Source organism: Halichoerus grypus, chromosome 3 (assembly GCF_964656455.1).
Source record: "Halichoerus grypus chromosome 3, mHalGry1.hap1.1, whole genome shotgun sequence".
Lineage (NCBI taxonomy): Eukaryota > Metazoa > Chordata > Mammalia > Carnivora > Phocidae > Halichoerus > Halichoerus grypus.
Genome location: NC_135714.1, coordinates 1888502 through 1916134, shown reverse-complemented (window position 1 = coordinate 1916134; position 27633 = coordinate 1888502). Strand labels below are relative to the sequence as shown.

The window sequence follows — 27633 nt, the reverse complement described above, 5'->3', positions numbered from 1 at the left end:
TGCCCAAGATTGTCCCAAATTTGATGAACACTATAAACCCACAGATCCAAGAAAAAAGCTCAATGAATCCCACAAGCACAAGAAACATGCACACAAAGACACATCAAAATAAAACTGCTCAAACCAGTGACAGGGAAAAGTCTTAAAAGCAGCCAGAGAAAAAGGACATGTTACGTAAAGGAACAAAAATTAGGACGATAGCAGATTCTTGCAGGAAATGATACAGCAAAAAGACAGTGAAGCAACACCTTTTGAAAAAGTAAAAATTAAGAGTTAGCCCAAAGGTTTTAAGCTCCAAGCTTCTGGCTTACATCTACACTTCTGTGTAGCAAACTTCTGGTTTGCAATAGCACCTCTGAACCGCAGACATTCCATTTTCTTCAACACCATCATCTCATCTGGTTAGATGCAGTACTGGTATGCGGAAAAGCCACGAGGTAAGTATCTGTTGGGAGGGCACCTAAGGGAATCCACTGTAACCTCCGGGCCAGGTATAGTGCTACCCAGTTCACTTACATTGTATCTAATCCCCATAAATATGCCATGTGAAGCAGGAAATATCTCCTCCTGTTTTACAATTCAGGAAACAAGGTTAATTTGGCACAGAAAATTACACAGCTAGGCATAACCAGGTCCTTCTCACTCCATATAGCTCTTTCTATTAACGCACAACTGAAATATATTAAGCTAAAGGAAAACCATAAAATACCAAAGTTCATTCCGGGATAGAACTAGAATGATAAAGTGGAGAATTCTACTCAAATAAAAGTAAAGCAGATTTCTTAATGAAAACAAAGAACGGTCTTTTTTCCACTTATTATAATGGACAAGGCCCCCAACAATTGCCCTACAACCAATACGACACGGTGTTTCAGAACACAGTCTCTTCTACACGCTCTTTTATGGAGACCAAAGTACGATGCAACAGAACAAAGGCCACTGGCAGACAAAACAATTCAGTTCCAGGGCGCCTGGGTGGCTCAGTCGTTAAGCGTCTGCCTTCGGCTCAGATCATGGTCCCGGGGTCCTGGGACTGAGCCCCGCATCGGGCTCCCTGCTCCGCGGGAAGCCTGCTTCTCCCTCTCCTGCTCCCCCTGCTTGTGTTCCCCCTCTTGCTGTGTCTCTCTCTGTCAAATAAATAAAAATATTATAAAAAAAAATTCAGTTCCAGAGACAGAGGTCTACTTCGATCTAACGATAAAATTTATTCTTTGGGCAGAAATCAGCAAATGATGACCCCTGCCAAGCCAAGTGCTTTTTTTTTTTAAGATCTTATTTATTTATTTGACAGTGAGAGACACAGCGAGAGACGGAGCACACGCAGGGGAAGAGGGAAAGGGAGAAGCAGGCTTCCTGCTGAGCAGGGAGCCCAATGCGGGGCTCGATCCCTGGACCCTGGAGCCCAAGGCAGACGCTTAACGACTGAGCCACCCAGGCGCCCCGCCAAATGTTTTTATAAGGGCCACAAGCTAAGAGTGACACTTAAAGTTTGAAAAAATAATAATATTAAACATAAATAATAATAGATGATAGACCTGGAAATCAATTCAAATTTCAGTGTCCATAAAGAAGGCTTTATTGAACGGTCATGCACATTCATTTGCATATTGCCTGCACCTGCTTCCTGCAGCCGCAGCAGAGCTCAGGAGTTGCAACAGAGACCCTACAACTCTCAAAGCCTGAAATATCTATTATCTGGCCCTTTACAGAAAGTTTGCCAACCACTGCTTTAAGGGAACAGATGGGGCACACCATCTTTAACAATTTGCCATGAACATTATTCCTCACAGCTAAGCTTTTAAAAAGTCGGGGCGTGCCTGGGTGGCTCAGTCGGTTAAGGTCTGCCTTCAGCTCGGGTTGTGAGGCTCGGGTTGTGATCCTGGAGTCCTGGGATCGAGCTCTGCATTGGGCTCCCTGCTCAGCAGGGAGTCTGCTTCTCCCTCTGCCTCTCCCACCCACCCCTGCTCGTATTCTCCCGATCACCCTCTTTCTCTCAAAAAAACACATAAAATCTTTAAAAAGTAACTGAAGATCACTCATGCAACAACTATTTCTTAAAGACCTGCTCTGTGCCAGGCATTGTGCTAGACTCAGGGAATACAGCAGTAATGAGGCACAGCTCTTGCCCTCATGGGGAAGACCAGGACCAACAGTTATAATCAAGTGCCTAACGTGTTAGGACTGAGAAAGTATATAGAAGGAAGGCAGCCCAGCCTGGTGGTTAAGAGCATCATGTATGGAGTCAGACACCCTAGGTCTGAATCCCAGCTCCACCACCTAACTGTATGACCTTGGCAATCACTTAAACTCCCTTAGTTTTTTCATCTGAAAAAGAAGATAATCGGGACGCCTGGGTGGCTCAGTCAGGTAAGCAACCAACGCTTGATTTCGGTTCAGGTCATGATCTTGGGATCATGAGACTGAGCCCCAGGACGGCTCCATGCTCAGCAGGCCTGCTTGGGATTCTCTCTCTCTGCCCCTCCCCCCAATCGGACAGGCACGTGCATGCTCAAAAAAATAAATCTTAAAAAGATAATCATAGGTACTTACCAGGATTGTGGTAAGGATTAAATAATACATAAAAGCACAATGCCTAGCACATAGCAAATATTTAAAGAGATGAAAATTCAAGTTTATAAACTAGATTTTAGAAATTCTATATTGCCAATTAAAAGCAATATTCCTGGTTTTTCAACAATCAGTTAAGCAGGGAAAAGGATAAATCTCAGAGGAAAGTCCAGAAGCACTTAACTTGATGCACACACCCAATGTGGAAGTAACCCCACCACCACAGAATGGTGGTCCTGGGTCCATTGAGACACTGATTGAATGGGGGACCACTGTTCTAAAAGCAAGGCCACAGAACAGGGGTTCTTAATTAGGGGATACATTTGAATCACCTGGTCTGAGGCTGGAATTCAGCAGGTCTAGATGGGATTCCTGCATGTGTGTCTAAACCATTGCCATAAAACAAGGTTACAAAAAAAAAGTCTTTAAAAAAAAAAAAAAAACTTCCGGAGAGCCTGGGTGGCGCAGTCGGCTAAGCGCCCAACTCTTGGTTTCAGCTCAGGTCATGATCTCAGGGTCCTGGGATCGAGCCCCACATCAGGCTCTGTGCTCAGTATGGAGTCTGCTTGAGATTCTCTCTTTCTCTGCCCCTCCCCCTCGTGTGCTCTCTCTCTCTCTCTCTCTCTCTCTCAAATAAATAAAATCTTAAAAAAAAAACCTTCCATTTCTCCTTCACAGAATGGTATTTTCCCCTTTACCCACTGTACCCACCTTTTGTTTTTAAAGATTTTATTTATTTGGGCGCCTGGGTGGCTCAGTTAAGCGACTGCCTGCAGCTCAGGTCATGATCCTGGAGTCCCTGGATTGAGTCTCCCATCAGGCCCCCTGCTCAGTGAGGAGTCTGCTTCTCTCTCTGACCCTACCCCCTTTCATGTGCTCTCTCTCTTATTCTCTCTCTCTCAAATAAATAAAATCTTTATTTTTATTTTTTTAAAGATTTTATTTATTTATTTGAGAGAGAGAATGAGAGAGACCCAGGACCCCCACACGGGGCTCAATCTCTCTGTCAAATAAATAAAAAAAATAAAAAATAAAAAATAAAATAAAATAAAATGTAAAAAGGTTATCTATAGGAAAGAGGGATAGGTGAAGATGAAAGGATGGAAAGAAGCAATACTTTGACTATATCTTGTTTCATACATTTGATTTTGAAAGACTTTTTTTAAATATTTTATGTAATTATAAAATAAAATTTTTAAAAAGTAATCCCTAAATACTAAGAGAAAAAAAAGCCCAAAAACCTAAGCACCCAGTAGCAAAATCAGAGTAACTATTCTAAGTGACTTTAAAACACAGTAATTTGACTTTATATCTCTAATGGGGATGCAAAAAACTCAATTTTTATTAGTTGATGATAGTCTTCGTATTCTTCTAAGACTGAGAGGTGTACAGTGTGGGATAAAACAATAAGTAATTAGGGACACCTGGGGGGTTCAGTCAGTTAAGTGTCTGCCTTCAGCTCAGGTCATGATCTCAGGGTCCTGGGGTGGAGCCCCATGTCAGGCTCTCCGCTCAGCGGGGAGTCTGCTTCTCCCTCTCATTCTCCCTCTGTGCTTGCTCTCTCAAATAAATGACTGAAATCTTAAAAAAAAAAAAAAATGAGTAATTAGAATCAAGAGGTCTGTCTTCGAAGAAAAAAAGATAAAGGAGTAAGATCAAGAAGGTTAAATAGAACTCTGTATAGTAACTGTGATCTGTGCACTGGAAAGACCTAGAAACAATGATCAACCTAGTAGCAGTGAACAACCCCAGGACACAGACTGTCATTACTAAATACTGTTTTTCATTAAAAGAAACCAAGGTCCCTTGGAGAAATGGATGATTCCAGGGCTTGGGACAGAAAATGTGTAAGATGGGCCTGGTGCAGTTTGTCACACCGGAAAGATCAAAGACTTTTAGAGTCTTGTTTAAAGGGTTTAGGAAGCAAACGGAACAGATTCCTACTGGACAAAGATGGGACAATCTCAGCGTCAATAAGGATAATACCTACAATGGACTGAACCATACACATATGTTTAAATCCATGAGTTCACAATGACACAAACACGTAACACAACTCACTACTTTCAGAGGATTCCCAACTTATTTTGAGAATTAGTAACTTACTGGATAAATTAAGCATTTATCCCACTTTTCCCAAAAGAGCTAAAATTCAGGGTAACCAAATTATGGAGAGGGCATTTCTCTTTTTTCTTTTCTTTTTTTTTTTAAGATTTATTTATTATTTGAGAGAGAGAGAGAGACAAAGAGAGCAGGGGGAGGGGCAGAGGGAGACTGAGAGAATCTCCAACAGACCCCCCACTGAGCACAGAGCCTGATTCGGGGCTCCATCCCAGGACATCAAGATCACGACCTGAGCCAAAACCAAGAGCAGCAGCCCAACCAAATGAGCCACCCAGGCGCCCCAGGACATTTCTCTTTATTAGAAGCATTCCAGGGGCGCCTGGGTGGCTCAGTCATTTAGCATCTGCCTTCAGCTCAGGTCACAATCCCAGGGTCCTGGGATCGAGCCCTGCATCGGGCTCCCTGCTCAGCGGGAAGCCTGCTTCTCCCTCTCCCACTCCCCCTGCTTGTGTTCCCTCTCTCGCTATGTCTCTCTCTGTCAAATAAATAAATAAAATCTTAAAAAAAAAAAAAAAAGCCACATTCCAGCTAACGAAGTTATAGAATTAAAATATCAACACCTTCCAATGCCTAATAAAATGATGACTCTGGGGCATCTGGGTGGCTCAGTTGTTAAGTAAATCAACTCTTGATTTCGGCTCAGGTCGTGATCTCCAGGTCATGAGACTGAGCCCCTCGGTGGGCTCCACACTGAGCATGGGAGACTGCTTGAGATCCTCTCTCCTTCTCCCTCTGCCCCTCCCTGCTTGCGTGCGCGCTCTCTCTCTAAATTAAATAAATAAATAAATAAATAAACAAACAAACAAACAAATAAAATAAGGACTCTAGGCATTGAGCATCAAGGGTTGCTAACAAGAAGAATGACTACTAATCATTATCTGCCTACCAATCTATGAAGTCTTTTTGCTAAAAATAAATCAAATCTGAATCTGATCACATCTTTAGATTTATCTACCAGCGCACAGTCATTTCTGTATAAACTACAATACAGAACAAAATACAGACTGTGTGTAACTCCACAGGACAAATCACGGAGTTTCACCAACAAATAAATTACAAGGAGAGACAAATGATGGAGGGGGACCTACAGACTAAAAAACAAGTCACAATGTATAAATAGCATCTGGATCCTGATTCAACTGTTATAAAAAAGACTATGACACAATTAAAAATTTTAACATTGGTTGGATATTTGAAGGTAATGAGAAATTATTAATTTTTCGTGATAGTGGTTTTGTGTTTATCTTTTTAAAAAATGTATGTAAATATACACACTGAAATATTCAAGTCAAAATGACATGAAATCTAGGTTTGGGGGATACAGAGAAAGTCCAGCTATGAGTTAACAACTGTTGAAGCTGGATGAGGGTAAACAGGGACTTATTACACCATTCTCTCTACATGTGCCTGAGAACAATTAAACATGTAAAATAAATAAATCAATCTGTACTCTAAGTTTCATATAATAAAAATATCTTTTATTGTTAAACTTATAAACTGAAACAAGGTAATTTTAACACTGATTGGCTATGTGATTTTTTTTTTTTTAAGATTTTATTTATTTATTTGTCAAAGAGAGACAGCAAGAGAGGGAACACAAGCAGGGGGAGTGGGAGAGGGAGAAGCAGGCTCCCCGCTGAGCAGGGAGCCCAATGTGGGGCTCGATCCCAGGACCCTGGGGTCATGACCTGAGCCGAAGGCAGACGCTTAACAACTGAGCCACCCAGGCGCCCCGGCTATGTGATTTTTTTAACAATCTTTTTTAGAGTATCTTTTTTAAGATTTTATGTCTTCATTTGACAGAAAGAGAGAACTCACAAGCAGAGGGAGCAGCAGGCTACAGACTGAGCAGGGCAACTATGCCCCCCTCAAGCCCTGGGATCATGACCGGAGTGGAAGGCAGACGCTTAACCAACTGAGCCACCCAGGGGCCCCTTAAAGTATCTTTTAAAGCGTTTCAAATTATTTACTTTTCTGACAATACAATGACTACTTGAAAGAACTAACTGGAAACTAGTAATCGTCTAAAGAAACAGCTTTTACGGTAAAATCAGTAACACAAAGCTGAACACCAAACAAAACCTTATCAGTATCAGGTGAAGTCAAAGACTTAAAGGGGAAAATGGTCAGCTGTATAAATTATATTTTAGAAAGAAAACTATCCCACCTTTTGGAGACTGGGTAGAATTTAGATTCATGGCATTCAGTGAGCCTCTGTGACTAAAATCTAAACATAGCGACAAGCAGTAAAACAAATCGTACCAGCTGTCCTGTAAACCACATCAAAACTCTGAAAAGCAGTTCTGACTGCCAAACCATTCACTTCCTTAAAAAACATCTTCACTATTCTAGTTTTCCCCACAGTCAGAATCAAGGGGTATATTGAGATTTCGGATTTTAAAATATAATTCTCCATCGCTAGCATCCGCCCATTAACCTAAGGCTGCATGTCACCGTCCCACCCTCCCACATTTCCCCGCGGGGCCACAAAAGCCCTCCCCTCTCTTGGTGCCCGCTGAACTCTTACTCATCCTCTCCCACTCGCTTTCACCGGAGGCCGCACTGGTGTTTTTGCAAAGGAGACAAGGGTGCACCTTTCAGCAAGCCTATTTCTTCTCCCCATTAAGATTTCAATCCATCTTTCACAAATACGCGAAAATATCTTTCTGTAGTAACTTACCAGCAATGCACACAGCTATCGGATGTGTTTTGACCCCTAGGAATACACCAGTTGCTTTATGTCATTTAGGCATAAAATTACGTATCAAACCACCAGCAGTTCCAGGTGAACCGAAGTATTCATTCGAAGGTAGGTATGCATGAAGTGAACGCAGATCACCCACAAAATCCCGAGCCGTGAATTACAAGAACACAAAGTAACTGTTCAAGGCAGCAGCCCTCTGACACCCCCCCCCCGACAACGTTCAAGAGAGAAAAGAGCGAGATGACCACCAAGCTCCCCGGGCCGTCCAGTTCCCGGAGCCCCTCACGACCGTCTGCAGGCAGGTGTGGCCGGCAGAACCCGCCGCCTGCAGACGCTCCGTCCACACGCAGCCCCGAGCGGCGGGCGCTGCAGGCCGCGGACCGCGCTGTCGCCAGCACCTGCTGACCCAGCGTCCGCTCCGGACCCCCGCCGCCCACCACCCAGCCCACATGCCAGCTGCCCGGCCGCTCCCGCGGAGAAGCCCGCGTCCTCTCCGCACCCGGCCACGGCCGAACGGCGACCACCCCTCCCAGCGCGGCCCCGAGCCCCCGCGCCCGACTCGAGACCCGCCAGCGCCCCGCCCGGCGCGGCCCCCGCCCGCCTCCGCCCGGCCTCCCGCGGGGCGTCGGCGCCGCCGCCGCAGGCCCCGCGGCCCAGCCTGCAGCCCCTCGGCCGCTCTGCTGCTCCGCCGCGCCCCGGGCCCCGCCGCCGCCCCTGCCCGCGGGCCTCACCTCAGGGGGCGAATCGCGGGCAGCGCACGGGCGCTCCCAGGTCCGAGGGCGGCCGCCGCACGTCGGCTCCGGCTCGGGCTCCGGCTCCGCCCCCTGTCCGCCGCGCGCTCCCCAGCCCGCAGCCCCGGCCCGCCCGGCCTCTCCGCCCCCTCAGCCCCCAGAGCTGCCCCCGCCGCGGGAGCTGGGTGCGGCCTGCGGCGCCGCAGCCCAACAACGCGCCACCCTATAGGTCCATCCCGCGCCGCGCCGCCCAGCAACGCGTCCTTCGATTGGCTGACCGCTAGGAGGGCGGGCAGTGAGGGGGCGGGGCTCGCGCGGCGAGGGGGCGGGTAAGGGCGGAGGCCCCGCCTGCGGCCGCCGCGAACCACAGGGACGCCTCTGGGTGTGGTCCAGCCTGCCCACGGCGCTCAGCGGAGGGTCTGGCAGCACTGGCCGGCTGGGCGGCAGCTTCGGGACGGCGGGTCGCAGCCGCACAGGCCTCGTCGCTGACGCAGGCGGGCCGGCTGTGCCAGCAGCGCCCGCTGTCCCAGAACCGCTTGTGCACTCGCTTGTTGTCACTGGGCAGACTCTCGTGGAGGCCCCCCGCGGGCCAGGTGCCCGGGATGGGCAGCAGAGCGTCCTAACGGCCCCGTTTCAGGCCAGAGGGGCCCTCGGAGTCCGGGGCCGGGCCGCTCCCTGCCCACCTCGTACACTCCTCCAGCAGACAGGCCCTGTACTAGTCTCTGTCCAGGAGCACCGCCCCCCTCCCCGGGCGGGCGGGGTCACAGGCAGAGTTTGGGCTGGCAGCCAGGGTGGAGTCAGCGGGGTCTGTGGATGGCGATAAGGCTCCACAGACAGGGAGGCTGCCTGCTGCCCAGGGCCTGGCCTGCCAATTCTGGATGAAGATGCACCAGTCACCTCCGCAGAACCAGTAGTAGGAGTCTAGGCCAGGGCATTGGCAAGATCAGGTCACCTGCCAGTGACCTGGAGGCTAGCCTAGAGACCGGACCAGCACCTTCCCCTACCCTCTCGCTCCTCTTGTCTCATCTGAGCCCCCAAAAAGCCCAGGACACAGAAGCAGAGCTTCTTGTTCCCTTTATACTATAGGAAGCTGAGGCCCAGCACTGGGCAGGGCAAGAACAGTGTGGAACCCGGGCCTTCCTTCCCAGCAGGGACCTCTTTGGCTTTGCACATAGAAGGGTCAGGGATATTGTCCAGGGATAATAGTCTGTGACCTCTGATCTCAGGGCACTTCTGCACAAGACTCCACAATTCTACATCAGCCATTGTTTCCCTTGCACCCAGGAACAAGGCCTGGCGCTTTAGAGCTTTCAGTGAAGGGGGCGCCTGGGTGGCTCAGTCAGTTCAGTGTCGACTCTTGATTTCCACTCAGGTCATGATCTCAGGGTCCTGGGATCAAGCCCTGGGTCGGGCTCCCTGCTCAGCGGGGAATCTGCTTCTTTCCCTCTCCCTCTTCCTCTGCCCTTCTCCCACTAAAAAAATTAATCTAAAAAAAAAAAAAGCTGTCAGGGCTTGCTCAAGGAAGGAAGGGACGAAGGGAGGAGTAGAAGATGATTAAGCATGTTAAATAGACGCAAAAAAGACCCAGATCAAGCTTCTAAAGGTGGAAAATACATCAGAAATGGAAAATACACTGAATGGGATTAACAGCAGATTAGACACAGCAAAAAACACTGGAAGACATGGAGAAAGTAAATGAAATACAGAGAAACGAGCCTGAAAAGAACAAACAGAGCACCAGTGAGTTGTGGGACAACTTCAAGAGGCCTCATAAATGTGTAATTGGAGTCCCTGAAAACGGGTGTGGGGGTTAGGAAGAAGACAAATACGATTTGAGGATATAATGGCTGAAATTTCTTTTTAAATCTGATGAAAACTACAAACTCACAAATCAAAGCAACTCAAAAAGTAACTTCTGGCTTGCTACTGGGCTCTGGTAGAAATGGAATGTGTCTATGGGACATCAAAAGTGACTCTGAGGGCGCCTGGGTGGCTCAGTTGGTTAAGCGACTGCCTTCGGCTCAGGTCATGATCCTGGAGTCCCTGGATCGAGTCCCGCATCGGGCTCCCTGCTCGGCAGGGAGTCTGCTTCTCCCTCTGACCCTCCCCCCTCTCATGTACTCGCTCTCTCTCATTCTCTCTCTCTCAAATAAATAAAATCTTTAAAAAAAAAAAAAAAAAAAAAAGTGACTCTGAGGCCAGGGGCGCCTGGGTGGCTCAGTCGTTAAGCATCTGCCTTCGGCTCAGGTCATGATCCCAGGGTCCTGGGATCGAGCCCCACATCGGGCTCCCTGCTCCTCGGGAAGCCTGCTTCTCCCCCTCCCACTCCCCCTGCTTGTGTTCCCTCTCTCGCTGTGTCTCTCTCTGTCAAATAAATAAATAAAATCTTAAAAAAAAAAAAAAAGTGACTCTGAGGCCAGAATTGCCCATCACTTGGTTCCATCAGGCTACCAAGACATAAAGTCGGGTAGGTACATCATAATCTAAGTGGCAGATCCAGGATTGGAAGGCTTCATGTAGATGCAGAGGTAGGCGGTCCAGACACTTTGTCATCTACCACTACCAGTATCTATCAGCTCACACCAGTGGTCTCAGGGATTCCCTGGACACAGTGACAGAGGAGCAAAAAGCATGTGCTTGGTTCATAGGAAGCTTGGTTCAATATGTTGGTATGGGCTGAAAATGGCCTGCTGCTGCACTATATCCCCATTCGGCAGCTGCCCTGAAAGACAGTGGTGAGGGAAAGTGACCCCCATAGGCAAAGCTTCAGGCAGTGAATTTTGCCATTCACTGTGTGGCAGGAGATGTGGCCTGGACTCATAGACAGTGGTACATGGCTTAGCTGGTTGGTTGGAGCCTGGAAGGAACAATCTGAAAGTTCGGGCACAAAAAGGTCTGAAGACAAGGCATGTCAATGGATCTATGGGAATTGGTACAAAGAGTGAAGATCTTTGTATTGCATGTTAATATTCACCAATGCGCATCGACCACAGAGGCTCTAAACAACCAAGCAGATAGAAAGGACTGGCCAATGAGCATAAACCAGGCTCTTTCTTCTGCCCCCATCGTGCTGGCACAGTGGTCTCCCCAGTGAAGTAATCATGGTAGCAGAGTGGAGGCCATGCATGAGCCCAACAGCATGGGCTCCTTGTAACCAAGGCTGATCCAGCTACCGTCACTACCAAATGTAGCCTGTCACCCGTCCCTGCAGGAGCCAACCAGCTACTTATTGGCAAGTTGATTACCTTGGATCCCTTCTATTCTAGAAAAAGCAATAATTCATGTTTACTGAGGCTGCCATGTATCTGGATGAGGGTTTGCCTTTTCTGCCTGCAATTACTTCAGCACCCCTATCAAGAGCTCAAAAAGTGTCTGATTGGCTGACATGGACTCCCACATAACTGCCTAGTTACCAAAGGACCTGCTTTATGGCAAAGGAGGTATGCAATGGACATAGGACCAGGAACCCACCATTCCTACCAAATATGTGCCATCCAGAAGTTGCTGGCGTACTAGAGTGATGGGCTAGCCACATGGAGATTCAGATGAGGCTCCAACTCAGAGAGGACACCTGCGAGGTGGGATGCTAGCCTCCAGGAAGCAGGACACATGCTACATCAATCACCACTTTACGAGACTCCGTCCCTAATACGGACAATACCCAGTGACCTACTTGAGGAATCTGTGCTTCTGTTCTGCAACAGAGAGATCCTAGAGGTCACCAAAGAGGACGCTTCTACCAGGGGACATAGTCATGTTGAAACTATAGCTGTCATCTGATCGCAAGACCATAATGGACAAAGTTATGAAATCCTATGGACAAACATTAAGGAAGACTCAAATTAATAGGGAGATAGACTGTGCTGATGAGTCAGAGGACGCAATGTTGTAAAGATGTCAATTTTTCCCAAGCTGATTTACAGCTATAATGAATTCCCAATCAAAAGATCAACTGAGTTATTAGTGACACTGATGAGCTGATTTAAAAATTTGTGTGAAAATAGCTTTGCACCGTGGCAGTATCATAGCCAATGAGGTTTATCTGAAGTGCGATTATTGCTAAAACTTATGTGAAAAAAAAAAGTGGGATGGGATGCCTGGGTGGCTCAGTCGGTTAAGCGTCCAACTCTTGATTTTGGCTCACGTCATGACCTCAGGGTTGTGAGATCAAACCCCACGTCAGGCTCCATGTGTGGAGTGTGGAGCCTGCTGAAGATTCTCTCTCTCCCTCTCCACCCGTTTTTTCTCTCTCTCTAAAATAAATAAATAAAATATTTTTTTAAAAAAGTGGGAGAAAAAACTCATCCGGAAATAGAAAGAGCCACAATAGACAAGACACTCTCAAAGAAGAAAAATAAGGTGAGAACCTATTTAGCAGAGACCAAGACATAATTAAGTGACAGTAACTCAGACAGCTGCTATTGGCATAGGAACAGACAGACAAATGGAACCGAACAGAGTCCAACAACAGACCTACATATATATGGACATATCACAGGTGGCATTGCAGATGGGGGCGGGAGAGCAGATTATAAATAAACAGTGCAGGAATAGGTGGGTAAACCTATGGGGAAAAAAATGAAAGTGAACCCTTACCTCTCGCTGTATGCAAAATAGCAATTATAGAGTTGGAGAAGATATTTGCAACACACATTACTGACAATATCAAGGCTACGTAAAGAATTTGTATAGATTAACAAGAAAAAGGAACAACGATTAGAAAAATGTGCAAAATATTTGAATAGACACTTCACAGGAGACAAATCAAAAATGGTTCATAAACATATGAAAATATGCTCAAGCTCATTAATATTAGCTAAATGCAAATTAAAGCCATAATTATACACCCACCAGATTGACAAAAATGAAAAAAAAATCTGACAATACCAAGTGTCAGCAACAATGTGGAACCAAGGGAACTCTCTTTTATTGCTGTTGGGAGTGTAAACCGGAACAATAAAATTCCTGGAAGACAGTGAAGGTTCCCGATGCCCTAGAACCCAGGGGTCAGACTCCCGGGTACATACCCTAGAGAAACTCGTGTATGCGTGCATCAGAAACACGAATAAGACTGTTGCTAGCAGCATTGTCTGGACTTGCCCCAAATTGGAAACAAACCAAATGTCCATCTACAATAAAATAAGACCCGTGAACTATGATACAGTTATATATAACGGAACAGTTTTCAGCAATGAACTTGAACAAACTAGAGCTAAGCCCAGCAATGCGGACGCATCTCAAAGACATGATGGGCAAAAAAAGCCAGCTGTCAAAGCTTTCATCTGCACGATTCCATTCACATAACATACGAAAACAGGAAACCACCGTGATGGATGCATAATTGAGTGGTGAAAGCTTTATAGCAGAATAAGAACACGAGCCTCCCCAAAGCCAGGGCAGGGGTTGCTGCGGAGACCGGGAGGGGCGGAGCTGTGATGGGGAGGGCACACTGGTGCTGGAGAGACTACCTCTTGACGGGATCATAAATATGTTCACCTCATAGCAATTTGTTAGGCTGCACATTTGTGTTTTGCTCATTTTTCCAAATGCGTGTTTTGCTCTACGGGAAATCAAAGGAAAAAGGAGTGTGCTTCAGCTCTGAGCAGCTCAGAGTGTGGCCAGAGCTGAAGCCGGAGGGTGATGCAGAGGCAGCTGTTAGGCAGCCTCTAAGGATTCATGAGGAGCAAAGAAAGGTCTGAAGGAAGTGGATATGTTTGGGGACTGCCCTGTGTCTCAAGACTCTCCCTCTGGTGGGAGTGTGCTAGAAGGTAGCCTAATGGGAGACGGCCACTTCCAACCATCTTCAAGGGTCACTGTCCCCCTGGACTGGAGCCTTCCCTGAGGTCCCCCATCAGGCAGTCTTTTCCAGGGGGAGGGATAGAGCATGCAGGCAGAGACAGGGAACTGGATGTGGCAAGCTGCCCAGTGGGGGGCTTGGTGCCACTGGGTCACAGCCAGAGACAGAGGCCCTCCTCCCCTCACTGCCCTCCTCTAGAGACACACGGATTAGCTGTAAGCACCAGCTCTGCCCCGTATTCCGTGTGTCCTCCAGGCCTCCCTTCCCGAGGCCAGTCCTGGTGGGCACTGGGCAAGAAGCCCCTCGACCCCAGGCTGCTGCCTTTTCTTCCCTGATGCCCTGCCAGCGCCACCCATCCCGCCAGGGGTGCAGGGAGAGCCTCCTTGGACCAGCACAGGGCGTCCCCCCAATGTGACCCACAGTTGGGGCAGGGACGTGGAACCACTCAGGACTTGTTTTTGTTTTTGTTTAAGATTTATTTTTTTTTTAGGGGTGCCTGGGTGGCTCAGATGGTTAAGTGTCTGCCTTTGGCTCAGGTCATGATCCCGGGGTCCTGGGATCGAGCCCCGCATCGGGCTCCCTGCTTGGTGGGAAGCCTTCTTCTCCCTCTCCCTCTGCCTGCTGCTTCCCCTGCTTGTACACACTCTCTCTCTGTCAAAAATAAATAAAATCTTTTTAAAAAAATAAAGATTTTATTTATTTATTTGAGAGAGAATGAGAGCATGAGCAGGGGGGAGGGTCAGAGGGAGAGGGAGAAGCGGGCTCCCTGCTGAGCACGGAGCCCTATGTGGGCTCAGTCCCAGGACCCTGAGATCATGACCTCAGCTGAAAGCAAGAGTTGGGCACTTCCCCCACTGAGCCCCCCAGGAGCCCCTCCGGACTTGTTTCGTGAGGGCTCTTCTGGTTCTAAAAGCATCTCTGTTTACAATAAAAATCTATATTAACAAAAGGTAGAGAAACTCACTCTTTTCAATTGTTAGAAGAGTAAAACCATGTTCAGTCATCAGCTTGGAAAAGCCTCCCAAAGGGTCTGAGCCTTTCTCAGCCCAGGAGCTGGACCAGTCTCTGAACTCACCATGATGCTGGACAAGGCAATGAAGCCTCTCTGAGCCTGTTTCTCCACCTGCAAGATGAGGAACCAGACTAGCCCCTGGGTCTATTACCCCCAGACTGGGTCCAGAGGGTTAAGCAGGGGAAGGCAAGCCAGTTTTGTTCCTCCCAGGGCTGTGGCCCCCCAGGCTTAGTCAGGGCACACCCAGGACTGTGTAGACACTCCACATGACTATCAGAAGCCCTGAGGGGAGATGGGAAGGTAGGCAGGGGTAGGGGCCAGGCTCAGAACAGCAAAGGACAGGTCACATGGCAGTAAGTAGCTGAGCTGGAACTTGAATCCAGGCTTCTCTGACCCTCCGTTTTCTCCCCTGTGAAATGGGCACATAGCAGCTTCTTCTCTCAAGTACCCATGGGGCTCAGCGCCTGGAACCCAGGAAGTACCCGGTAAGTGGTAACCACCCTCCAACACTGCATGGGCAGGTCTCAGGAGGGAGCGGATCCCTCTGGCCCCTCCTTTATGCTGGAGACCTTGCCTGGGACCCCATCGGCCACACCCAGCACACTCTTACAGCTGAGGCCCTGGGTCCCTGGGTCAGTTCACAAGCAGGTGGGAGTCTGTCCTGGGCAGGCCTAGGGCCTGGGAGGAGAGGTTAAAGCCAGTTCAGGCCCCAGGGTGGGCCTTGGGCAGCCACAGGCCTCATCTGTCCAAGTGAACAGAGGCCCCAGAACCCCCCAAACTTTCCAGCTCGGGGGTCTTCAGATACATTTTAGCCACTGAGCTGGCCACAAGTTACCTAGAAGTGACAGGGTGTCCCACATCATGCAGTGCATCACTCGCAAGCAGAACCCCCAGCACTGACGACACCGTCTTCTGGTCCAAACCCCACTTAGAACTTTTACAGGAAGGGAAGCTGCAGCCAGTAGGGAGCGGCCTGCCTCCATGGGTTCCCCACACTAGTTCAGGGCAGGGAGGGACTGCTGGTTCCCCGAGACTGCGCGGAATGCCTGAAGCTCCCCGTGCCCCAGACTGGACAGTGCCCGTGCTGACACCCCCCCCCCCCGCCCCTGCAGGGTTTAGAGGAAACATCTGCAGGGACAGTGCTGGACACTTGGTTCCTGGAAGCAGATGGCTGTCATCCTCCGAGCACCTCTCCCATCCACTGTGGCCTCATCCCTTCCCCTCCTCCAGCAAGCCACCCCACACCCCACACACGCCCAGGGGCAGGTGGAAGGAAGTGCAAACAAAGGGCCCTCTCCAGATGATGAACCCCGGCTGGTGGGGACACTGCTGTCCTGGGTTTGAATCTCACACAGCGAACTTCTTTCCCAACATAAGACAGAGAGGATCTGACGCCCCCCCCCGGGATCCCAGCCAGCCCTGACCCGAAGCGGAGTCTGTTTCCACAGACACAACAATCCAGCCTGGATGGGCGTGCCAGGGAGAGTGGCTTCTGGAATTCCACAGCAGGCAGGGAGAGGCGGTCAGGGCCAGACTTGAGCTGGGTGTTGCCCAGAGGACTCGGGCATCTGGGGACCACCATCCCCACCCACACTTAGCCCCCGGGATCTTCCCACCCCTCTGTAGCCATCTCTTCCTCCAGGAAGTCTTCCTGGAGCCCCTAGCTGGGTTCTGAGCTCCCCACCCAGGCACACCCCACTGGCCTGGCCCAGGTGTGCCCAGCTGTGCCCCAGAACTGTTTGTTCATCCAGCAAATGACCCCACTGTAGATGGGGGGGCCTTTTAGCTCTGCAGTCCTATTGCCTTGTACCTGACCTGTGGCACTTCAGAGTATAGGCTCTGAGTCCAGACTGCCCGAGTCTGGGTCCTGTTCTGTTCCTAGCTATGCGCCCAAAGCAAGTTCTTTACTGACCTATGCCCTGAAGACAACCACTTCTTAGGCTTCCTGTGAGTTGAGCTGCTAGTCACCGCTTAGACGTGGGTGTGGGTACTCAGTAAGGCTGCTCGTCCCCTCCTTCCCAACGAAACCCCGGCCACTGAGGAAGAGGTCATCTGTGCTTTATTGTACATCAATGGCCCATACTGGAGCCTGTGTCTTAAGAGTTCCTGGGGGTGGCAGTCCTGGGGCCAGCCTCTGCCCAACCCCGAATGCCCAGTCCTGCCCAGCTCCCAGCACAGTGCAGGGTCAGTGTGCTGGCGGAGTTGGGGACGGGCGGGGATGACCACAATTCTTGTCCACAAAGCCCACGCAGGGCTCGGTCCTGGGACCCTGGGCTCCGGGGAGGTGGGACAGGGTGAGCTGTGTGTCACAGGAGAGCCCCCCCAGTCCTCTGGAGTGCAGAGCCTGGCCCAGCCCCAGGGACCCAGCCTGCTGAGTGGGGCCTGGCCTGGCGGATTCTACAAGGTATCTGTTGGGGAGACCCTGGGTGGGAGCACAGCGCTCAGTCCGGCTCCTCCTCCCACGCAGGCCCGTCTCATCTGCGTGGCCTGGGGTCACGGCCCCCGTGGCTCGTCTCTGCCCAGCAGCATGTGTCACTGGCGTCACCTGGGCCTCGTGTAGCCGTAGGGGCGCTGCAGCAGCAGGCTCTGGTGGCCGGGCAGCACGTGCGTGTGGTAGTGCTCCACGAGGCTGCCCACGCTCACAAACAGGACCTCGCCCTCCAGGTAGAATTTAGAGTCCTGGGAAGGGGGAAGAGTGGCGGGGTCAGGGGGGGTCTCCCGCGAAAGGGGGTGGTCAGCAGCAAGCGTGGCAGTCAGGCAAGCTCCCAGGTGCCCTGTGTCAGCTCTGTGCCTGCCACCCCACCCCCAGGCGGGGGCTCCCTCCCAGCTGGGGCCCTGGGGCGGGGCCAGCCTGCCCACCTTCTCAAAGATGCGGTAGTTCCTCACTTTGTTGGGGCTTGTATCCCACACGACCAGAACCTGCAGGGAGAGAAGCAGCAGATGGATCAGCTGAGAGCAGCCCCAGCCTCCGGGGAAGGACCACAGAGACCTAGGGGCCGGCAGAAGCATCACAGCTGGGTCCTGGGGCCCTTACGGTGACCTAGGGAGGGACCCAGACAGCAGGGTCCAAACGGGAAGCCGCTGGCCCCAGGGCTCCTGCCCTGATGGCCTCTGGGGAGACTCGAGTAGCGGTAGCAGGTGCGTGGCTCGCCCTAGGACCATTTCTGACAGACACAGAACAGAGGGGGCGCCAGGCTGGCTCCGTCCATGCAGCGTGCGACTCTTGATCTTGGGGTCATGGGTGCGAGCCCCACTGTTGGGCATAGAGCTTACTTAAATAAATAAATAAACAAATAAACAAGAAAAGAAACAGAAAAGCGAGGCTCAGTGAGGTTGTGCGATCCAGCCTCGGAGGACGGGGGGCACTCCGGCCGACTCGCTATTCCCACGGCCCCAGGCAGCCTCCCCTGCAAAGTGCATGAAAACCCAGCCCCACCAGAGTTCTGGGACCCCCAGCACTTCCCTCCCACCTCCTGCCTGTGCTGGGGGACTGGCCAGCATCGCCCCCAGTTTGCAGATGGTGTTCGGTTCCTGACAGTAGATGGGGCCGGGGCTGCCGGGCAGAGACCCCAAGGACAGAACTGGTCGAGATGCCGAATCAGAGGCTGCACAGGGAGGTGACGTATATACTATAAAGTGCTGCGCTGGCTGTCAGCTTGGGTGTGCGCGGAGCCAAAGGAGCCCACCACAACACAGCAGTCCCCAGGGGCCTTCGCTCAGCAGGGTGACTGTCGGGGCACCTACCTTCCCCGACTTGGTGGAGGAGTTCCGGATGCAGTAGAGTCCATCCTGGGGCTCTCCCTGGGGGCTTGTGGCTTTGAACAGCCTAAAATAAAACAGTTGTGTCAGAAGACGAACCATCCTCAGCCAGCGCTCGCGGGGGGACCCTCCAGCCCCAGTCCTCAGTGTGGGTTTCTGTCTTCTTGCCATTCTGCAGCACAGGTCCCAAGAGCAATGGGCTGCGTGAGGGCGGGCCTGTGCCGGGCTTGGGTGCCGGCCAGGCGGGACTGAGCGGATGGCCCCTATCGCCCTCGGGGCCGAGTACCTGTGCCGGCGACTGCCCAGCACCAAGGCAAGTGAGGGGGACAGAAAGGCTGGGGACTGCATGTCCGCAAAAGCAAGGATTTGGAGAAAGAAGGGCTTAGTGCTAACCTTTCCACTTCGCAGGATTCCGTGGTATTGATAAACACAGAGCTGGGCAGCGGCACCTGGAGAGACCAGTGGCAGTCAGGGTCAGGGTCAGGGTCTGAGGGGTGCTTGTAGCCAGTGCGCCGTCCCCCCACCCCCGGTGGGCTACCAGCCTGTGCCCAGATCTGGGGCTTTCCACCATGCTCCCGCGCCCCCCTCAACTCCAGCATCCTGGGGGCTCCTCACTCAAGATGCCCAGTGAGGGGCCGCCCACCCACCACTGCGAACTGGGCTCTCCCCTCGGCCCTACCTTCTCATAATCCTCGTCGGAGTCCTCCCCACCAGCACTGTCCGCCTTCGAGGGCCGTCGGGGTTTTTCAAAGGAGAAGCTCCTGAAACTCTGCCCATCAGGGGGTGACCTCCTGGGAGGGGAGCAAGGAGAGGAGGGAACATCACTGTCGCACCCTCCGCCCACCACCCCCATTCACCTGGATGGTGTCAGAGGCCCAGACCAGGGACTCTGAGACAGGCCCATGCCGACCGCCCTGGGGCGACAGGAATTGCCTGAAGTGGGCTCAGGGCTGCCAATAACACTGGCAAGAGCATGGTGGGGGCCTGAACTCTGGTGTGGTCGTTGCATAGACAAGTGCTCTGGACGCTGTGGGAGAAGGCCCCAGGCTTGGGGGGGGCCCAGCCCCAGCTCTGCAGCTACCCAGCTTTGTGACCTTGGCCAAGCCACGCCCCTCCCAAAGCCACAGAGAGTGGATGATGTGAATGGACGGAGCCCACACTGGGCTGTGGTGGAGGCTGAGCCATGGACGACTGGCCCTGGCACACGCAGTCCTGGAGCTCTTGGCAAACTGACCTAGTCTGCACCACTGAGGCCCCTTGTGAAACGGAACCATCACGTGGCGCCCTCCCTCGAACAGCCTAAAATAAAACAGTTGTGTCAGAACCATCCTCAGCCAGCGCTCGCTCTTTGAGCGCTGGCTGAGGATGGTTCTCAGCAGAGCTGAGAGTCCTAGGGAGAAGGGTGCCAGGCTCAAAGGCCTTCAGGGAGTACTGGGTTAGCACGCCCGCTCAAGGTTCCCCCCTGTGGTTCCCAGAACCTTCACGGTTTGGGGCCCCAGACATCTCTGACCACAGGCTGTTGGTATGAATGACACTGTGTGAGCGGGGGACACACCAGTCCCCCCTTAGCAATAAAGAAGAAAGTGTTTCGAGCAGACCTCAAGGGTGAGTCACCAACATACTCCACATTCTGGCAAGTTCCCAATCAGGAAGAGCACAAAGGCAGCCTTGGTGACTCAAGAGCCCCAGGCAGGGAAGGACAGTTCCGGATAAGGAGGGCCCGCAGAGGCATGCTGGCTCCAAGGGGCTCACAGCCCAAGCTCCTCCCATCCCCTACCATCTACCCCAGAGCAGGCGGTCAGCCCTGCAGGCCCCTCCCTTGACCCTGCAGGGTCCTCAGATTGCCCAGCTCGGGCTCTGGGAGGCCTGTTTCCCCAAAGACCCTCTTGCCCACTGCTCCCCGACAGCGCCGGGCTCTAGGCCCACCACCCAGAGGCTGGACATTCCCCTGGGGCAAGGATGGGTCCGGTGCAGGGAGGCTGCTCAGGCTCGGCAGGCTGCGGCACTCAGGGAGCCTTCCTTCTCCTACGCTAGGGCTGCCTGGTCCCCGTCGTGGACAGACAGTGCCAGCGGCGAGGACGCCGAGGCGCCAGCACGAGAACCCGCCGGCTGGGGAGGGGCCCCAGGGGGCCCCAGTGCCAAGCCAACTCACTGGAGGTGGGGGAGGGCTGGCTTCTCTGTCCTCGGCAGGACCGCTGGCTTGGCTGCGGCCTCAGGCATGGGCAGCTTCAGTGCAGGAGGCCTGGGGGCCACCGGGGGCACAAAGAGTCTGGGCCTGGCTGCCTCCCCTGCAGGGGCCTCTTCAGCCATCTTTAAGAACTTGGGCTTGTTGGCCGGCACGGGTGGAGGCTCGGGCGTGGGTGGCCCCCGGGGGGTCAGATGGAAGGACTTGAGCTTGTCACAGTTCCTGGAGGAAGCAGTGGCCACGTTGGCAGGGCTGGAGGCAGAGCCAGGCCCATGGCCGGGGACCCGGGGCTCTGGGCTGGGGCTGGCGCTCTCGCGTAAGCAAGGGGGTTTCCGGAGGCTGGGCGTGGTTGGCAGGTGGCCCAGCGGGGGGTCACTCATCCTCCGGGGGGCCATGGGCACCCTGGGGCCAGGCTCAGGCCGCCTCAGGCCCAGCGGGTCCCTCTTGGAGTCCTCAGGAGCTGGGCTGGTGTCAGGGAGGCCACGCTTAGGGGGCGGGGGTGGCAACAGGGGGCTCGGGCCCTTGGAGGCAAAGGAGTGAGCACGGGGCATGTCGGAGAAGGCTGGCTTCCTGGGTGTAGGCACAGGAGGCGGGGGGTAGGCCGGCGGGTGGGTCAGGGTGTCTGCAGAGCAAAGAGACCCAGTCAGTGAGCGTCACCTGCTGGAGGCTGGGCCAACACCACCACCCTGCACCCCCTGGCCTTCCTCACCCCCCTCTACACGCACCCCGCATGAGCTTCCTGAGCCATCAGCTTCCCGGAAGTGGAGGTGAGAGAGAAGAGGCAAGGGAGACTCTGAGGACTTCACCTCAGAGAGGGGAGGCTATGATTCCCACTAAGAGAGGTGAGGAGGATGGACGGAGTAGGTTGGGAGGAAAATGAGGGTTGCGTTTGCTCATGCTTTAAGAACATTGAGGGAGGGGTGCCTGGGTGGCTCAGTCGTTAAGCGTCTGCCTTCGGCTCAGGTCATGGTCCCAGGGTCCTGGGATCGAGCCCCGCATCAGGCTCCCTGCTCAGAGGAGAGCCTGCTTCTCCCTCTCCCACTCCCCCTGCTTGTGTTCCCTCTCTCGCTGTGTCTCTCTCTGTCAAATAAATAAATAAAATCTTTATTTAAAAAAAAAAAAAAAAGAACATTGAGGGAATGTGGAGTGGGCCGTCGGGGCACAGTCTGGGGTTCAAGGAGAGGTGAGGGGGTGTGGGGTGGGCCATCGGGGCGCAGGTCTGGACTTCAAGGAGAGGTGAGGGGGTGTGGGGTGGGCCGTCGGGGCGCAGGTCTGGGGTTTGAGGAGAGGTGAGGGAGTGTGGGGTGGGCCGTCGGGGCGCGGGTCTGGACTTCAAGGAGAGGTGAGGGGGTGTGGGGTGGGCCGTCGGGGCGCAGGTCTGGACTTCAAGGAGAGGTGAGGGGGTGTGGGGTGGGCCGTCGGGGCGCAGGTCTGGGGTTCAAGGAGAGGTGAGGGGGTGTGGGGTGGGCCGTCGGGCCGCAGGTCTGGGGTTCGAGGAGAGGTGAGGGGGTGTGGGGTGGGCCGTCGGGGCACAGGTCTGGAGTTCGAGGAGAGGTGAGGGGGTGTGGGGTGGGCCGTCGGGGCGCAGGTCTGGGGTTCGAGGAGAGGTGAGGGGGTGTGGGGTGGGCCGTCGGGGCGCAGGTCTGGAGTTCGAGGAGAGGTGAGGGGGTGTGGGGTGGGCCGTCGGGGCACAGTCTGGAGTTCAAGGAGAGGTGAGGGGGTGTGGGGTGGGCCGTCGGGGCTCAGTCTGGAGTTCAAGGAGAGGTGAGGGGGTGTGGGGTGGGCCGTCGGGGCGCAGGTCTGGACTTCGAGGAGAGGTGAGGGGGTGTGGGGTGGGCCGTCGGGGCGCAGGTCTGGAGTTCAAGGAGAGGTGAGGGGGTGTGGGGTGGGCCGTCGGGGCGCGGGTCTGGACTTCGAGGAGAGGTGAGGGGGTGTGGGGTGGGCCGTCGGGGCGCAGGTCTGGAGTTCAAGGAGAGGTGAGGGGGTGTGGGGTGGGCCATCGGGGCGCGGGTCAGGACTTCGAGGAGAGGTGAGGGGGTGTGGGGTGGGCCGTCGGGGCGCGGGTCTGGAGTTCGAGGAGAGGTGAGGGGGTGTGGGGTGGGCCGTCGGGGCGCGGGTCTGGGGTTCGAGGAGAGGTGAGGGGGTGTGGGGTGGGCCGTCGGGGCGCGGGTCTGGAGTTCGAGGAGAGGTGAGGGGGTGTGGGGTGGGCCGTCGGGGCGCGGGTCTGGAGTTCGAGGAGAGGTGAGGGGGTGCGGGGTGGGCCGTCGGGGCGCGGGTCTGGGGTTCGAGGAGAGGTGAGGGGGTGCGGGGTGGGCCGTCGGGGCACGGGTCTGGGGTTCGAGGAGAGGTGAGGGGGTGCGGGGTGGGCCGTCGGGGCGCAGGTCTGGGGTTCGAGGAGAGGTGAGGGGGTGCGGGGTGGGCCGTCGGGGCGCAGGTCTGGGGTTTAAGGAGAGGTGTTGGCTGGTGAGGCCAGTGGAGTCAACAGGCTATCTGTGACACCAGCTGTCCAGTGGCCTAAGACTGTCAGGAGAGGAGTGGGCCAGGCCTGAGTCCTGGGGTGGCCCAGCTCATGGCATTAAGGGGCCAGTGTGGGGCTGAGTGAGGTGGGATGGGACCCGGAGCCAAGGCTGCTGGTGCTGAGGAGCAGGGGGGACGACCCAGGCCACGTACAGCTCACAGGTGCTGAGTGCTGCATTTGAGAATGGGGAGGCCACTGGAACCCAAATAAGACATGTTTGGGGAGAGGGAGGGGAAAGCCTGCTTGGAGTAGGGACTCGGAAGGGTGGGGAGGGAATGTGCAGGCAGGTCTGCGGGCACTGGCCCTGGAGGAGCACAGCTGCGAGCAAAGTGAGGCCCCCACGTGCTCATCTCCAGCCACGCGTGGCCGCAGTTCAGGGGTGGGGCAGATGGACATGGGCTGGAGCCATGGGCTCTGTGCCGGGAGGGAGGTTGAGGCACATGGCCTGGCCTGGTGGTGGCCCCAGAGGGAGGGGGCCAGGAGGAAGGAAGAGGGCTGGACCTGCTGTACTTAAAGGGGGGAGGGCTGAGGAGGGCAGAGGACAAGGTCATTGGAGAGAAAGCAGAGGAACAGGGAGGCCGGGGGTAGAGGGATTGTCCCAAGTCCCCAGGAAAGTGGAAAGGATAGTGGGACGGGACGGATGGCAGGACAGAGGCACAGCCCTCCCCCATCTGGTCCTACGCTTGGCTGTGTGACACATATATGTGATGCCTGGTGCATGCCTGTCTCCCTTGCTAGGCCGCATACTTTGGGAGGTCAGGTGGGAGTGGGTGGGTAAGTGACAGACCGGCCTAGAGGTGCTCCAGGGAGCTGTCAGCCACAGGGAGTAGGCCCTGCCCTGGACCCACCCACTCCTCAAAGTCCCTCCTTCCCCACTCTCAGCCCCTAGGACCACCCCTGGCTCAGCATCATACATGTGGGCCCCCCTACCTCACTTATGTGCAAATCACCTCCCCCCCCGCCCTCCAACCCGGGCTAACTGTGGAGGTTGGAGGATCAGGTGAGCAGAGCCAGCCAGAGTATACACCTTTTCTGTTCTGTTCCTCCTGATACTTGGGCCACAACAGGGAAACTGAGGCCACCCGGAGTGGTACTCAGGCCGGCACTCCCAGGTTCCAGCCCCAGGAGCCCCCGAGGCTCACAGGTCGCCCACCTACCCTCGGGCTCCACGGGCTCAGGGGAGTCAGGCTCCATGTACGAGTCGTCTTCATCCTCATGCTCGTAGTCTGCGAGGCAGATCGAGGGTCAGACCCAGGGTGGCCCAGGCCCAGCTGCACCCAGGGGCGGTGGGGCAGGGGCCCTCACAACACTGGGAGCCACGGGTCAGGGAGGCACAGGGCAGGGCATGAACCCAGGACCCAGGCTGCCTGGGGAAGACAGCCAGATACGCCTCCCCTGCTGGGCGGCAGCGGCCAGGTGCGGACGGGGGAGGGGCGTGTGCAGACAGGCCTCACCTTCATTGTCTGTGGGGTATGGGGACAGGCTGATGTCCACAGGCCGCTCGACTGCACCATAGAAGCTGTCTGTGTCCGAGCTGGAGTCACTGAGGTGTGGGGCGGGGGGAGGGGGGTGAGCACCGGGCAGGGGGAGTTCCTTTGCACTCACACATCTGGATACACACGCACACCCTCAGATACGGGACCGATGCACAGACCGACAACACGCACAGACACGGACATACGCACAGACTGACAACACGCACAGACACGTGGACGTGTACAGAGCTAGACCCACGGATAAACACAAAGCAAGACCAGACACACAGTCGAACAAGCTCCTCACAGGTGAGAAACACAGACCCAGGGACCGGAGGCCTCCCTGCCACCCCCTGCCTGACCACACAGGGCCAGGCCTCAGCGCTGGCCCCACATCCCCAGCTGCCCTGCGGAAACTACCAATGGGTGTACACGCGTACACACACACACACACACACACACACACACACACACCCCGGGCCAAGCCCCCAGAGGCGGGAGGTAGGCACACATGTCAAGCCCAGGCCCACCTGGTGTCCAGGGGCAACTCCTTCTTCTCGTGGAAGTGGCCAATCTCCTTGCGCAGCAAAGCCATCCAGCTCTGTGGGTCAGTGGGGGCTGGAGTGGGTGCCTGCTGCCCAGGGCAGGGCTCCACCCTCGCCCGCCTCCCTCACTGCCCGGGGCTGCCCCGCAAGGAGGTCAGGGACACGACCCCTATGGCCTTCCTGGGGCTCTGGCCCCACCTTAGCCCATTCAGAGCTCTTCCCGAGACAGCTCCTGAGCGTGCGGCGCTCGTACCGGGCCACGGGCTTGAGGATGAGCCCTCGCCCAGCACCACGTCCCGTCAGACGCCCCCCACCCCGAAGGCAGGCTCACCTTGCGCTCATCCTCAGAGGAGGCCGAGAAGAACCATGTGCGGTGCTTCTTGCTGATGTGGACAATCTTGAAGGGGAAGACGTTGTTGGACGTTGTCTCTTCAGCCGCCCGCATCACCCTGAGGGCACAGTGCGGGCGGTCACCACCCGGTCAGCCCAACCCGGATGGGTCCCGGCACCCCGCACCCACCGTGCCCCCGAGGACGCGGGCGGGTCTGGATGGTCCGCCTTGCGGATGCTCCAGGCCAAAGGCCTAGATGCTTCAGGCAGAGGGAAGCGTGCAGGCAAGGACGGGGCAGAGTGGACAGGGCTCATCCTGGAAGCAGCAGCCCACGCAGCTCCAAAACGAGGACACGTCACCCTCACTGCCCACCAATGCCCCTCTACTCAGGTGCCACCCGCCCACCTCGGCGGGCCTGCCTGTTGGGGGCCCGAACATGTCAGCCTCCGCCCTGCCCCTGCAGCCCCCGTCAGGCACCCCAGAGAGCACTGGGGGGACGTGACTTACGTGGCTGCTCCCCCCAGCCAGGCTGTGGGGGTTGTATAGAGATCACAAAACCTACCATGGGAGAGCCCCACCGGGCCAGGCGCGCCCATCCCCCGGGGTGAGGGTGCGCATCCCTCCCCAGGGGACCCCAGAGCTCTGAGCCACGAATGCCCACTGGCAGCCACAAGCTCCAGGCTCCTCCCCTCCTTAGCAGTGCCCTGGCTGGCGGAGGCCTGGCACTGGGCTGGGCACCTGGGCCAGGCCCCCCGCACTGAGCTTGTGGCCAAAACCTTGAGTCACTCAGTCCTGCCACTGACATGGGACCTTCAGGTCTGCATAGGCAGGAGGGGCTGGGCCCTCCCAGGAAATTGGGCAGCACAGACTCATGCCGCAGGGTGCCAGGCCCATGGTGTGACACTAAGACCCAGAGCCCAGGAGTCACACTTCACCCCTGCCTGCAGGCCCCCGATGCTGTGGGGCTGGCCCAAGTGGGGCTAATGGACCCTCACTTGCCAGCATTCCCCATCCCATCTAGAAGGTTCTGGCCCAGTGTCCACCTGCCTGCCCATTAGCAGAGAGGAACTCGCTGGATGGGCCCAGCCTACGGCACGTGTAAAGCAAGGAGCTGGCCCCGGCCTGGGAGGTCCCAAAGCCACGGAGGCCTGAGGCAGGGCCTAGGGTGGAGTAGGTTCCTGGCCCCTTGGAAGGAGGCTATGGTAGGAAAGGCAGCTGGGTGAGCAGCGAGACAGAGTGGTGGCCGAATGGGGACTCTGGAGGCTCTGCTGAGGAGAGAGCGGGAAGCCCCCAGCCTGGCCCCAGGTCCTCTGCAAAGGCCCGAGGGAGACTGTGAGGAGCCCACACAGAGGGTGAGAATGAGTAGGACAGGCTGGACAGGATCCAAAGGGGTGGGGTGGGAGCCATCTCAAGACAGCCTGGACTCTCCGTGGGCGGGAACGAGGGACAGGCCTGGCCAGGGCTCTGCGGGGGCCGCGGGCAGGGGGCACTCACCGGTTATAGCCGCTCAGGGAGAAGGCGCCCTGCGGGGAGGCAGATGTGCTGCTCTTGAAGTAGTAGATGCATCGCTTGTGGATGATGACAAAGCGCAGGGGCCCTGAGGGCAGCATGGCAAGGGCAGAGGATGAGCCTTGAGGGGCTGCTGGGCAGACCCCACTGGGAGGCCATTCCCAGGGGCCCTGGGTGACTTAGGGCAGACCTCCTGCCTTTGAACCCCACTAAACAGAAGGGCAGGGAGTTGGGCTAGCATGCTGCCCCATCGCAAGGAGTCCACTGTGGGGCCAAATGTAAGCAATCACGGGCAGGCTGACCAGCCCCAGAGCACCACCCCCAAGGCAGGCCTGGCCACGCCCAGGGCAGGGGGAGACCTTGACCACCTAGGCT

The 27633-nt window shown here is 55.0% G+C and overlaps 2 protein-coding genes and 1 long non-coding RNA gene across 9 annotated transcripts in view; all 3 read right to left on the bottom strand.

The window, feature by feature from the left end:
- Nucleotides 1-8276, bottom strand: part of ADD1 (adducin 1) — an 87599-nt gene extending 79323 nt beyond the window's left edge. The window contains exon 1 of one of the 2 annotated variants that reach the window (XM_036085645.2): nt 8128-8276. The gene's annotated coding sequence lies outside the window, so the exon portion shown is untranslated. Of the gene's footprint in view, nt 1-7372; nt 7521-8127 lie in introns of those variants that run through there. The other variant, XM_036085647.2, reaches the window with a different exon arrangement.
- Nucleotides 8277-13018: 4742 nt separating this feature from the next.
- Nucleotides 13019-14942, bottom strand: LOC144381315 (uncharacterized). The gene is made up of 2 exons (XR_013446233.1): nt 14889-14942; nt 13019-14575 (listed from the first exon to the last, which is right to left on the bottom strand). It is a non-coding gene; the product is annotated as an uncharacterized LOC144381315 (long non-coding RNA).
- Nucleotides 14943-16977: 2035 nt separating this feature from the next.
- Nucleotides 16978-27633, bottom strand: part of SH3BP2 (SH3 domain binding protein 2) — a 35514-nt gene continuing 24858 nt past the window's right edge. For all 6 annotated transcript variants that reach the window (XM_036085666.2, XM_036085667.2, XM_036085664.2 and 3 more), the window contains 11 exons: nt 27244-27346; nt 25750-25867; nt 25404-25474; nt 24853-24941; nt 24556-24624; nt 20848-21502; nt 19375-19486; nt 19089-19144; nt 18681-18762; nt 17796-17855; nt 16978-17615 (listed from right to left, as the gene is read on the bottom strand). In XM_036085666.2, the coding sequence (XP_035941559.1) occupies nt 17478-17615; nt 17796-17855; nt 18681-18762; nt 19089-19144; nt 19375-19486; nt 20848-21502; nt 24556-24624; nt 24853-24941; nt 25404-25474; nt 25750-25867; nt 27244-27346 (1553 nt within the window). In that variant the 3' untranslated portion in view covers nt 16978-17477. The remainder of the gene's footprint in view (nt 17616-17795; nt 17856-18680; nt 18763-19088; nt 19145-19374; nt 19487-20847; nt 21503-24555; nt 24625-24852; nt 24942-25403; nt 25475-25749; nt 25868-27243; nt 27347-27633) is intronic.